Source organism: Apostichopus japonicus, chromosome 11, assembly GCF_037975245.1.
Source record: "Apostichopus japonicus isolate 1M-3 chromosome 11, ASM3797524v1, whole genome shotgun sequence".
NCBI lineage: Eukaryota > Metazoa > Echinodermata > Holothuroidea > Aspidochirotida > Stichopodidae > Apostichopus > Apostichopus japonicus.
The window spans coordinates 23,607,085-23,619,796 of record NC_092571.1 but is presented as its reverse complement, the minus strand read 5'-3'; the positions used below and the strand labels follow the sequence as shown (position 1 = coordinate 23,619,796).

The window sequence follows — 12,712 nt, the reverse complement described above, 5'->3', positions numbered from 1 at the left end:
TTGCTCTTTGTCTCATATTGTTATCTCTCGAGAGATAACAATATGAGACAAAGAGCAAGCTTAGAAATTGAAATGAGATCTCATTTTTCTTCTCTTCATGAAAGTAGAAAAATTAATCTTGAATCTTGAAGTAACAAATTAACTGTTGCAGGCTTTACTACAAGACTTGTGATGAGATTTCAGACTATTTTACATTGTTTATATACATTGTATGTATACTGCTACTTCATGAGCTTGGAGAACGTATAACGCCCCTAACTACGTTGACGTTAGCCTACACTGTGTAACAGATAATTCAGAGCACCAGCAAGATATTATAATTGTTGCAATTGAGGGCGCTAAACTTAATTACATATCATTACACACTGGGTGCGGCATCACGTGAGTACGGAAGCGTAGAAAGGACATTGCATTGACGAGTTACCGGCTTGACAATCTTCTTCGTACTGTTTACATAACATCATCAAAATGCAGAGACGTCGCTCAAGTGAATGCGGGATTGGACGGGAGGGTGCATGAGATTGATGAGGATATTGAAAATGATATATAAAGGGACGAATTGTCGATGTAATTTATTATATCGAACTGAAGCTTTACGGAATATACGGTGTTGATTTAGTCTTTGGCAGCGTCGTTTAAGATATTGACTCTCTCAAGCTGAAAGCCTCCCTTGAAACAATCGAAATAATTAAACAAAATTTAATATATTGTTTACTAATTTACAATGTTTATGTATCAACCAATCGGTGTCCGTTTCATTAAATCGAAGACAATATAATAATCAAATTATGGAAAGATCTTTTACTTAAAACTAAGAAATAACTTAACTCGAAGTGATTTTAATTGAACTGAACTTGGAGGATAATCTGGAAATACATATCACATGAATCATAAAAAATATAAAACTAGATCAAACAAGACAAGAAAACTATAAACCTTTCCTTAACCCGTAAACAGAACGAGAATTCACATATCATTGGGCGCCCAGGATAATATCATTTTGCTAGTAATTTACATATGCATATGCAAATTAATTTACAATATAACTCCCTCGATAAATTATCATTTGGGCGTTTGTCCTCAAACCACCAGACAATTAATGAATTATTCATCGCCGCCTCATTTTCAGATCCATTTGTAGATATTAAGTGTGGTGTTTGAATACGTTCCTTCAGTGTTGTGACGAGAAGACTGTACCAAGTAAAGGTCATTATTTCGTTCGTAGGTCTGCCAATCCCAATTGTCTATGCCTTCCACGGTCCTGTAAGCAACGAACTTTGAACCTTCCATGATGTAAAAGGTGTTGGAAATTTGGTATTCGTCCGTAGATGTTACGCTCGGATTTTGTCGTAGGTTGCTGGTCACCATTATAACTCTTCCACCCCTCTGTAAAAATGGTAAAGCAAGAAAAAAAAAACACCAAAAAAACAAGCTATATTAATATGCACACAATGTCGATGGTAATAATTAATATATGAGGGAAATATGCATATAGATAAACATTCGTTAGTGCCAACGGCTTTAAAATGTTGCAATTGAAATAAACTAAGAAAACATATTACAAGCAGACTGAGTGAGGTTTAAATTTTAAAGACATTTTTTAATTAATATTTAAAATTGAAGCTGAACAGACAGATAGTCCTCTGTATAAGGAAGAATAAAAAACGGAATCCTATACGTTTAGTATCACGATCAGAGATTATACGCCTAACCTTTTGATTTGCACTATAACCCTGTACAAGTTTTCAATATAAGGCGACTATAGGGGAGTGGATCAACTATGTCATTTGGTTTTCGTGACCCTGCAGGCTTCTATTCTATTTCTAAGGTGACTTTTCTTCGAAAATACTCAACACAAGGATACCTTTTATTTTGAACAAGAATTGCCACGATTGTGAACCAGTGGTAACGCCCATGTCCCAAAATATTTGATAGGACATTGTGTAATATAAATATAATTGATATCACCAAGTTCACGAGGTCAGATTCATAATGTAAGATACCCGTTTGAGACTGAGGACAAAGCCAGTTGGACAATAAGACGTGACAACTTTTTATGTTCCATCTATAAAACACACTTTAATAATTAAATTAATCTGACTTTATATGGATTAACTTAGTGATAATGATCTGCAGGGTTTATATGTGCAAGGCCATGAAGGTTCAATAAAACCAGATATGGTCAAATATAATGCCATAAATAGATCTTGAGTAAAGGGCAAAGGCTGTCCCGAATGAGGATTCTTTCCAACTCGCTTATAAAAGTCGTTGAAAATTATAAGGGCTGCATATATATAGTTCACTTTGTATTGAACATCAGTTGTCATGTCATTTTTCTGTTGTTGATTTTGCTAATATATTCAAATGTTACTAGCGGCTAGCCTATATTCTCTCGTATAACATCGCACTGGTTGAAAATGATTCTGAAAAGTCTAAAGTTTAAAGATCGTAGCAAATTATAATATCTAACATAACTGCTACATTAGAGTCGGTAATGGAAATGATAATATAATTGTATGTAGCGGGACCTAGTGATATTCTATCAATTCCAAGAAAAAATTCATTCTTAGGGAGTGATCATAATATCTTAACCATAATCATATAAGTGTTTATAATAATCACTTTTCTTTAGTGGAGTGGATTCAGTCTTCCCCTTAAGATTGAATTCTAGCAACTTTAACTCTTAAAAGAGTAAAAGCATTCACTCTTTGCAGAACTAAAAATTGAAATGTAGCCACTCTTATCAAAGAGTGACTTCCCTCCTCTCTATAAGTGGCCATTCTGATCAACTCTCAAAACGTGCATTCACGCTCTGAAAGCGTCTCATTAGGTATCGTTACTTATAACTTTAGTATTACGCCTATCCGCAATCTTAGATTTTATAATTTGTTATACTATCAAGTTATAAGACTTTTGACTATTCTTTCCCAACCATTGCGATGCTATCAGAAAACAGAAACACCAAAGCTATCACCATTTACGTCTTTGCATTTAAACCAGTAGCATAGGAAGGTACTTTTGAGTGGGGGGGGGGGGATGAAGACTGATGGCCGGCCTGGGGGAGGGGTCTTAAGGGGAGTGGAGGGGGACACCCCTTCCCCTTTGGATTTTTTTGGCATTTCCAGGTGGCCTCAGATGCAATTTGGTGCAATATAGCACACTTCAACCAACCCACTCCATTTTGTATATAATTTTGCATTTCACCTGGCCTTAGATGCAATTTGGTGCTCCAAATGAGATTTTTTTCTCATTTGGAAATGAAAAAGGGGTTTTCTGACTTGCGAAGCGGGGGGGGGGGGGCGGAATGATACTTCCGCCCCTCCATATTTTTCACTGGGGGGGGGCTGGCGCCCCCAGCCCCCCGGTTCCTACGCCCTTGATTTAAACTATCGAGATCAGTGGAGATAAGCTAAATACAGAACCTCTGATGAAGAAGGAAAGAACGAAAGACATAAGGCACACAACATATGACCTTCAAGTGTCTTGCTATATACATTATAACATACATTGACTATAATGTATAGAAAAGTTCCATTACCTTGAAAACTACAGCATCGATTGGGCAGTATGAAACAGAGAGCCTTTGATGGACCTCAAACTCTTCCGTATCTGAATTCCAAGCGAAAATGATCGTATCGTGGGTGCAGGTGATTGAGTCGTGGTGTTGCACCATCACCAAGTAGTCTACACCGGAATGGTTGAAATGGACAGCGCCGGTGGATCCAGCCAAATTGGTGTCGGGCAGGTCTTGAAGTAAACTCCAGGATGGTGCTATAAAGTGATAATAACCGAGCTCACGTTAGTCATGCATACTGCTGATATCTATTCTTGTAAAAGTCAATGATAGTGCGTGCGTTCTTTACAACCTGGACACATTACTTAGGGCAGCAGTCCGTAAACTTTTCGGACCACGACCCAGGGCCTTCTATAATGACTCAGCAACGACCTCAGACCTCGGCATCGATCCTCGGAATGCATGAAAGCTACGGCTTAGACTATGCATGGGTTCATCAGGTTGTGAATTTTCACTCTCATCAAAGTAAAGTAACGAAAAGGACTTGCAAATTTGTTCTCATATTCTGACAGAATTGTACACTAACAATGGTTTCGTCATTTCATCCAGATTTCGTCATGTAATCATATATAGGCTACCGGTCATTAACGTTTCATCATATAGGCATAATCTTGTATACACATCACTTTAAATACATTACAGTCATCCCATACAATGTATGCCAATGCATGATATTACAATTCAGCATCATTAACGTAACCAATTACATTTGAATTAAAGGTTGTGAAGACTGGTGCAAAAAAAGAAACGTCTAATGCTGGTAATCTGACCTAGTTTCGAATGAGATGTAACAGAACTGTTATAGACACCACCGTCGATCCCAGAAAATACACTCACAGCTTATTACCCTGGGTAATTAGACACTAGTGTACAGTCAGTACATACAGCTGCGGTCAATACCCACAGCACAGTGTACAATCAATACAGCGATGGACATCTCAGGTCCAGCTAAAGATAACAAGGTATCACGTTTCATTACTGTCTGCATTTAGCGACAAGAGAAAAACTTCACTCGCAAGCAACGGAAAGTTAAGTTTTTAAAGATGGCGGCACGCTGTTTTGGGGCGAGTCTTCAATGCCTTTAAGGACTATGTGTAGAACGAGAAAATGGGTAGACATATAATGAGGGCCCCGTGATCTTTGCCAATTATCAGAGGGCCAAGGTAGAGATAATATTACACCTTTGAATAGTGCCACATTTGTGGGCCTGGTTTATATCGGAACACACCATGCATGAAAGATAAAGTGTTAAAGTCTCAATGTGTGTTTGTTGATGAATTTTGAAAAAACAAACTTCCGAAGCAGATTCAGTGTTTCTTATTCTCTCTGCACTCTGACCAGGTGGGTTTAATGGAGAAAAGCTGTCGCAATCGAAAGAAAGAAATTTATTTTCTGTTGCCCTTATGGTGCGAACGATTGATCGTAAAATCACTGCGACCGCCCATATCAGCATATGTTCATTACACAAATGTAACCTATATATACTCGTATCGTCCACTTTTTTGGACCCAATTTCAAGGAGGAAACGTCTGAAAACACCTGTTTATTCCTTGCAATGGAAGGAAATGACACAATTTCCGGCGCAAGCTACATCGTAGGACCGGGACAGTCCGGGAGAAAGATAGGTACTATTCAAGAGAATGGACCTAACACAGGCTAGCACACAGGCCTAACGATCGTAAACAAAACAGACAGATTTGATTGGCGCATGATCTGTTGGGCGGGGCTTGCAAATTTTTGAATTAATTTTGTAGAATCTACGGACTCGTTAAAAAATCTGGCGAATTTGTTTCAGCTCAAAACGTTTAACGACAGATAACTCAATACAAATAATGATTATTAATATGAAAATTGCATAGAACGGTATTATTCTCACTGAGCTTTTAGGGACAAAAAGCTGGAAAAGTCGAAGTTAACATTGGGCAAACACACATTGAGATAATATACCATTGCAAGACGTGAAGTACATATACTTACACACTGAGTAAACTGAATTTCTCCAGGACCCTCCACAATATTGGCCACTGTTTCCTGTGCATTGACTGGTACATTCTGAATCGGATGTCAGATCATACACAGAATAGTTGTCATCCCCACAGAAGCATTGTGACGCGGATTGCAACCCGGCGAAGGGGTAGTCTAACTCCCTACAATAATCAACACATGTCTGAATAGTCATCCCAGAAGAATCACTGTAGCTGGGTCCCGACAGCGCACGTGTTGAGTCATCTTTGTAGCAACCCATGTAACTATCTGAAAGAAGAGTAAATTCGTCAGTCGGGTGATATGGTTCTGTCGGTTTTTTTCTACTTTCAGTCGGGTAGGAATTAGACCATTCCTACACCGATGTATAGGCCTATATACCCCTCGTCTTTCACACACACGCGCGCCCACATACACACAACAGCAATTCATTAACTTGCTCATCAAAACACCTATACATGGGAGTCGGCTTCAACAACCCAAGGCCACGCCCCCTCCTTTCTGAAATCCTCCATCCACCTCTTTTTCTGCCATAAATATTCATGCCTTGCATAAGTCAGTCGGGAAAATATAGAATCCTCCTCCCCTCCCCATCCCCCCTCACCTCCCCTCACCTCCCCCTCCCCCTCTCCGTCTCCGTCTCCGTCTTTGAAATCCTGTACCATATAATCATAAATAACACCGGGTATCAATCAAAACCGGAAAATCGAAGAATATTGATATTTATACATCGCGATTACTGACCGTAAGTTGTCGATTGTTTCCACACTTGGCTGTAAACGTTGAAACTTGCACTAGTACTCCGGTAAAATGGCACAGCCAGGTAAACCTCTCCATTCATTTCAAACATGGACGATGAGCAAGCACCGTATGTTGAAATACCCTGGACTTTGAAGAACTTCTCGAAACGTGGACACCATTTGAAGATCTGCCAAAGAAGGAGACAACGTGTTAGCTCAGTGGTTAACGCCGGTGCCTTTCAATCATAAGGTCCCCGGTTCGAGTCACTCCCAGATTAATGTATGCATGTCGTCCAGTAACAGAGCTGTCGACAATTAACAATTCATAATCATGGACGTTAAATATGAATGTAAGAGACTGACTTCGGTCAGCTTGCGGCTTTGATAAGCCAATGAGGCTCCTTCGCGAGTTCCTGCTTGTAGGAGGATCTAAAATAAATACTTACATACAAACACACATACATACATACAAAATGACAGATTTTGTCTTTAGTTGTGTATATAGGCAGAAATGGAGACACAGTAATTTATTAAGAAATACAAAATACCTAAATTGAACAGTACTTTTAAACTAACTTCATAATAATGAATACGAACAACTTTTACGTTGTTATTATTGTCTAGGGAGCAACGCTGCGGTAATGTGGTAATGTTCCCGTCATTACTGTACACAACTAAGCTGTCAAGTTTGCAGTATGTAGATTGGCCTCGACCCCCCCCCCCCCCGCGTCTCCTACGTGAAAATGTATTCAGAGGTTTTTGTCTATACAATCACGTATTACATCAAAGTAAACATAATCATTTGTAAATTCAATGTGACCTTACCTCAGAGGTTTCGTCATAATTGTCGCCATAGTGATAAGCAAGAAACATAAAAAAGTCTCCGGCCGTTGTTCTTTTGGTATACGCACCCCATATACCATATGTCGCAAAGGTCTGGTGTATCTCAAACGAATCTAAAAAAAAACATTAAAACAAGTCACGTAATATTTTATCAAATAAAAGAAAAAAAAACGTGATCATAAGAATATTTATGATACGGTAGAAAAATGTTAAGCACGCTTCGCGCGCGTGTATTGCTGGCTTTCATTGATGATTTCACCGAGTGACGCAATACTATTTTGAGACAAATTTTGGTGTTCTGTCGAAACTAGCCACCCACTGCCCTCTCACTTTACAAGATATCCATAAATGCCGCCACCTATACTTGCGTGTTAGAGCTTCCTTTTTTTTGCAATGCTGCGGGGAACTATCAAAAGGTGAAGGGGGGGGGGGGGTGCAGGTGTGTAAATGCTACGGTGGCCAAATTTCTACTTTTACTATGCTGCATGCACGAATTTTATTGTTGCATCGAGATTTGACTATTCCTGTCAGAAGTTTAATTTTTTTGTTGTCGAAAACAAACCGAAGATTAGACGCATCATGAAGTATTGGAAACTAAAACTGAACACTTTATTGTAGGGTATTTCTATTGCTAATATACAAAAGGTCCATCCGTACCTAGTTTTAAACGTACTTTGCTCCTGTCCCCCACGTTGGAAGGCATGTTGCAACGGCCCTTCTACCCCTCCTATACATGTACCTACGCCTATATAGTAACTGCAAATAGAATTTATTTAAAAAATAGCATGTTTACCAACCTGTTGCATTTTGATACACAAACAGGGATGAGTTTGTGATCTTAGATCCACCGAACACCTGGTAAGTTGATACAAATAGATACTGCTTCCCAGAAAGGACAAAGTTAGATAGTTTAAGTGTTATTTCTGTATTTGTCAGCTCTTGGAAAAGTTCAAACTTATCTTCGTCTTCGTTGTATCTGTAGATAGAAGTTGGGGCTTCGACGCTGGATGGATTTGAATCGTAACTGTGTGAAAAAAATGAAACTTTTCTAATGGCTATTATGTACATGCCAACGAGAAAAGACCTGAAAGTTTCGTAGCCATAAGTAAGTATATACAATGACTGTTTGAATCAACTTTATGAATGTTTAGATCGGTTTTAACACAAAATGCCAAAGGTCAAGCGGTCAATTTAAAATGCAAGGCTAATGTTCTCCAAACTTAGTGAGTAAGAGGGATGACCTCATAGTGGTCATATAACCAAATTTTGGAATGAGATCTGCCACGCAATTGTATTTATTATTATTATTATTATTATTTTTTTTTTGGGGGGGGGGGGAGTTGCGTCATGTGACAATACATATAGTGCGTTTAAACGCATTCTAGCAGCTGTAGACTACCCCCTGTAGGCGAAACGAAAAATATTTTCTAAGAACAAACCGAAGAAGCAAGGTATACTAGCCGTTTTAAGGAAAGTCACCAAAGATAGAGACTGTGAAAATAAAACCAAACAACTTGATCCACCCTCAACCCTTGTCCTCTTACACCGAAACTGAAAATAAGGGGAGGGGGGGGGGTGAAGAACCCAACTTGAATTGTTTACACATGCTCTTATCAAACAATGTAACATATTTGGGAATATTTTTCAATTTTAAAGGGACCACAAATATTAATCTTAGCTTTTTACTATTCATCGGCATTAGATATAGGTTCAACTCGTATAAAAGTTATACTATACCGTGAATGGCTATTTTCGACTTGTACGTCATGTAACACTACATACTGTACTGTTTTAACAAGCATTCTGCCAGCTATGACGATCCCAGACTATATGTTCACGCCACACTCAGTGCGGCGTGAACATATAGAGAACATATAGAGATGGCATCTCTTAGAGATTTTGTAGCACAAAAATATCTAAGAAACAACCGTTCAGTACCGTTGTTTCATCTTATCTGTCGGCTCATTATACACAATTCAAACACACTTTTGGACACCGTTTTTCATGGTCCATATACTCACAATCCACCCACGGCGATGTAAAGCCTGTTGTTAAAAGTGAACGCAGTTGTACCACGTGAGGATGGCACCAAGAATGAATCAACCCATATGACGTCGTGTTCGTATGCTAAGAAAATGGGTAAAAAAGAAGAAGAAGAAAACAAATGTGTCTGAAACGTGTTAACAATTCCTTATTCAACTTTTCTACAACAATGCAGCGAAGTCGTATTTAAAGGGAGTGAAGACTCGCGCACAAAGAAACGTCTGATACCGGTAATCTGACCTAGTTTCGAATGAGGTGTAACAGAAGTGTTAGACACCACCATCGATCCCAAAAAAAATACATACACAGCTTGCTACCGTCGGTAACCAGACACTAGTGTACAGTCAATACATACAGCTGCGGTCAATACCCACAACACAGTGTACATAGCAGCGCTGGACATCTCAGGTCCAGATAAAGATGACAAGGTATCACGTTTCAGTGCTGTCTGCATTTTGTAGCAACAAGTAGAAAACTTCACTTGCAAGCAACGGAAAGTTAACTTTTTTTCAAAGGGCGACACGTGGTTTGGGGCAAGCCTTCAATGCCTTTAAATCTTGTAAACGATCACATGGGCAGTTGAGCTGTGACGTCACATCCCAAGCAGATCGCATCACATGCATGGAGAAGAAGAGAAGAATTTGTTTCTAGGGGGTGGGGTGGGGGTGGGGTGGGTGGGGGTGGGGTGCGGAGGGAACCTAAATTTTGTTAGTTTCTGATGCCATGATTCATATTGTTTTGCCAATCATTCCAACATTCCACAAATGACACATATCGGGCAAGCAAACGGACAAAGTGTAGTGAAATTTTGATACTAAATTAGAGCTGCGTATGAAAAGACGTGTTATCCTAACGTGAAATCAATATAGGCCTACACTATATATACCTACCACTTTCACAAAATTCTCCCCTGTAGCCCTCGGCACACACGCAGTAGAATCCGCTAGCTGAGCAATCATTGAGGCATGAGCCGCCGTTTAAGCATTTTTTGTTGGACTTACAAGCCCTAGTGTAATCCTGCAGTATATAGACAGACAAAAAGTACATCTGTTACCATGCATGCGTATCAACGTTAAAAAAAATAGTAAAGCTGAAATTTGGTATAAATCAGAAAAAAAAGTTTGACATTTGTTTGAATATGCAATGTGATGAGAGTTTGCCTTCATTTGGCAAAATATTAAACTGTTTCGAAATATTTATCTTTCGGCATCTAACTGTGTTAACAAATCGTATAGCATGCATACCGTGAGCCATAAACAATACACGCTATACAGCTGGTTGTGTGAAATAAATAGTTCATTTTTTCATCAGATTCACACACATTAGGTCTGCTATTTCAAGGCATTTAAATATTATTAAAACAATTCATTATTTTACATCGCAAACTGTTAAATAAGCTTGCAGTTTTCTTTAAGTGGTCCAATCCCGATATAAAAAGTAGTTTAGATAAATCTAATGTGAAAGGTATTTTGAAATGATAACTATTGGCGTAATTCTGAAATCAACCGACTGACTTATGTGGTGGTTGCACAATTATGGAAGCACCAGAATCGAATGAAGGATTTTTCCTTGCCATGTAAAATTGGGGGGGGGGGGGGAGGGAAGGATCTGTAGTTCCTTTCCCAGAGAACAATTAAGCATTTATAATTCAAATGGTGTATTCTAAGGCTTACTTAGACCACAAGTTCTATGAGGTCTATAATTTGCCCCAAATCTAACATTTCTGCTACTAGATACTTTCGATTTTTGTTGTGTGTGGTTGAAAAGGACGCTACACATGCAGCAGTGATCTAATATCTTCCCCAGCTGAATGTAAGCCCCCCCCCCCCTCGAGCGGTGTCTATTGGAGGGGGATCCCCGGACCTTAAACGCAAAAGAAACGTTCCATGTTATACTTGTGTTGTTTTGTATACTTACACGGTGGTTTGTCCATCTGTTGACCATATCGTAATAAGTATATCCTCCCCTCTCCGTCAAATATTCCGGAGTTGTCTCGCTGTCGAACTCAAATAACTGGCACTCCTCCGAATATGAAGAATAACTGTACGACAAACACGTCACTTCCTGCCGACAAGAACGCGCGCAATCGTAAATCGTAATATTCTGATACTCCAATACGGGGTATTGCATAGATGTATTCAACTGTCCATAGAATTGTGCTCTCGAAAGGTCGCTCTTATCTAGTTCACAGAGTACTTTCGATGAGACTAAGGAGTAGCACAACGATAATAGCACAAACAAAGCTAACTTTAACCCCATAGTTGCCAGTTGATATTAAAGACAGTACCTTTGTGATCGATCCAAGAGATCTTTTACTTCTTTTTTTGGTTTTTATGAGAAATGTTCCTTTCATGTACTGGACAGTTCAACGATCTAGTTCGTCATGACATCCAGTGAACAACTTGAATCCAACATACGCTTGCAGTTAAATGCCAACATAACATAACGGAAGGTTCATTGTAGAACACAAATGCACGGGACCCTGTATAAATCGTGGGCTCCTTGATCGATAATTGTTTTCACAGGTTATGATGAAAATCAATATTTTAGAAAAGAAACTGTCGTCTTAAAGAGTCGTGAATTATTGACTTTCTGTGTAGTAGGTGTACAGTTAGGAGGTTGTGGGATGTCCAGGTGTGTTAAAATACCCCCCCCCCCCCTCTCCTTCATTGCACCAAAGGATTTAGATGTATAACTCCCTGTCACCGAAACTTAAGGCTTTTAATATTCAAGAATCAATTGGTTCGTTATTATACGGCAGTATATACCTTATACAATATCCCCATAAAGATTTACACAGTTAATCTTCAGAGTATAACGTGGTCTCTATGTCGTTGTAATTACAAAGACATAGCGTTTAAACGCAACCTCTATATACACCATTCACTGGATAGATGACACGTTAGCCAGTCATGGTACCTTCAATATTTCGTATTATTACCGTGTAGGTGTTTAGCTATATGTATGAGATGCATAGGTTTTCGTCAATTGTGAATCAACCCATTGTACTCACAGTTAAACAAATTTCCTGCCCATTTGATGTAGCATCACCTCAAGTCTGCGATATGCATATTTGAAAGGTTCTAATTTTTCCCGACTGAGTTATATTATATAGAGGGCATGGACCTGTATTGAAGCCATAGGGCCAGAGGAGATCTATGCAAGACTATACATGCAGAAGAAGGGTGTGGCTGTTGGGGCTGAGGGCGACTTTTAGGATATATGATGTCAGGGAGTACTCCCCAAGACAAAATTCAAAGTTAAAAATTTAAAGAGGTCAAATGGTAAAATGGTAAACACTTTTCGCCAGCCATTACAGTTAAACAAACTACAGCTGCATTATGGATGACAATTACAACGTCAAATTTGACGTACCGTATATATACGAAATGTTCACGTTCACAATTTTTTGGCCAACCTCCGGTACCAATGTTTCCCGATAATCTAGGTTTGACTAAACATACGTTTACTGGGACCAGACATAGGTTTGAGATTGGGAGGGGGGGGGGGGAGGGGTGGGCAGCAAAAC

At 39.1% G+C, this 12,712-nt stretch overlaps 1 protein-coding gene across 1 annotated transcript; it reads right to left on the bottom strand.

Moving 5' to 3' along the window:
* Positions 1-571: 571 nt before the first annotated feature.
* On the bottom strand, positions 572-11,747 carry LOC139976437 (uncharacterized). The gene is made up of 9 exons (XM_071985160.1): positions 11,101-11,747; positions 10,074-10,200; positions 9,162-9,267; positions 7,938-8,164; positions 7,123-7,253; positions 6,302-6,485; positions 5,552-5,827; positions 3,539-3,771; positions 572-1,386 (listed from the first exon to the last, which is right to left on the bottom strand). The coding sequence occupies exons 1-9, from the start codon at positions 11,440-11,442 to the stop codon at positions 1,126-1,128; spliced, it is 1,887 nt and encodes a 628-aa protein (XP_071841261.1). The 5' UTR covers positions 11,443-11,747; the 3' UTR covers positions 572-1,125.
* Positions 11,748-12,712: the final 965 nt, after the last annotated feature.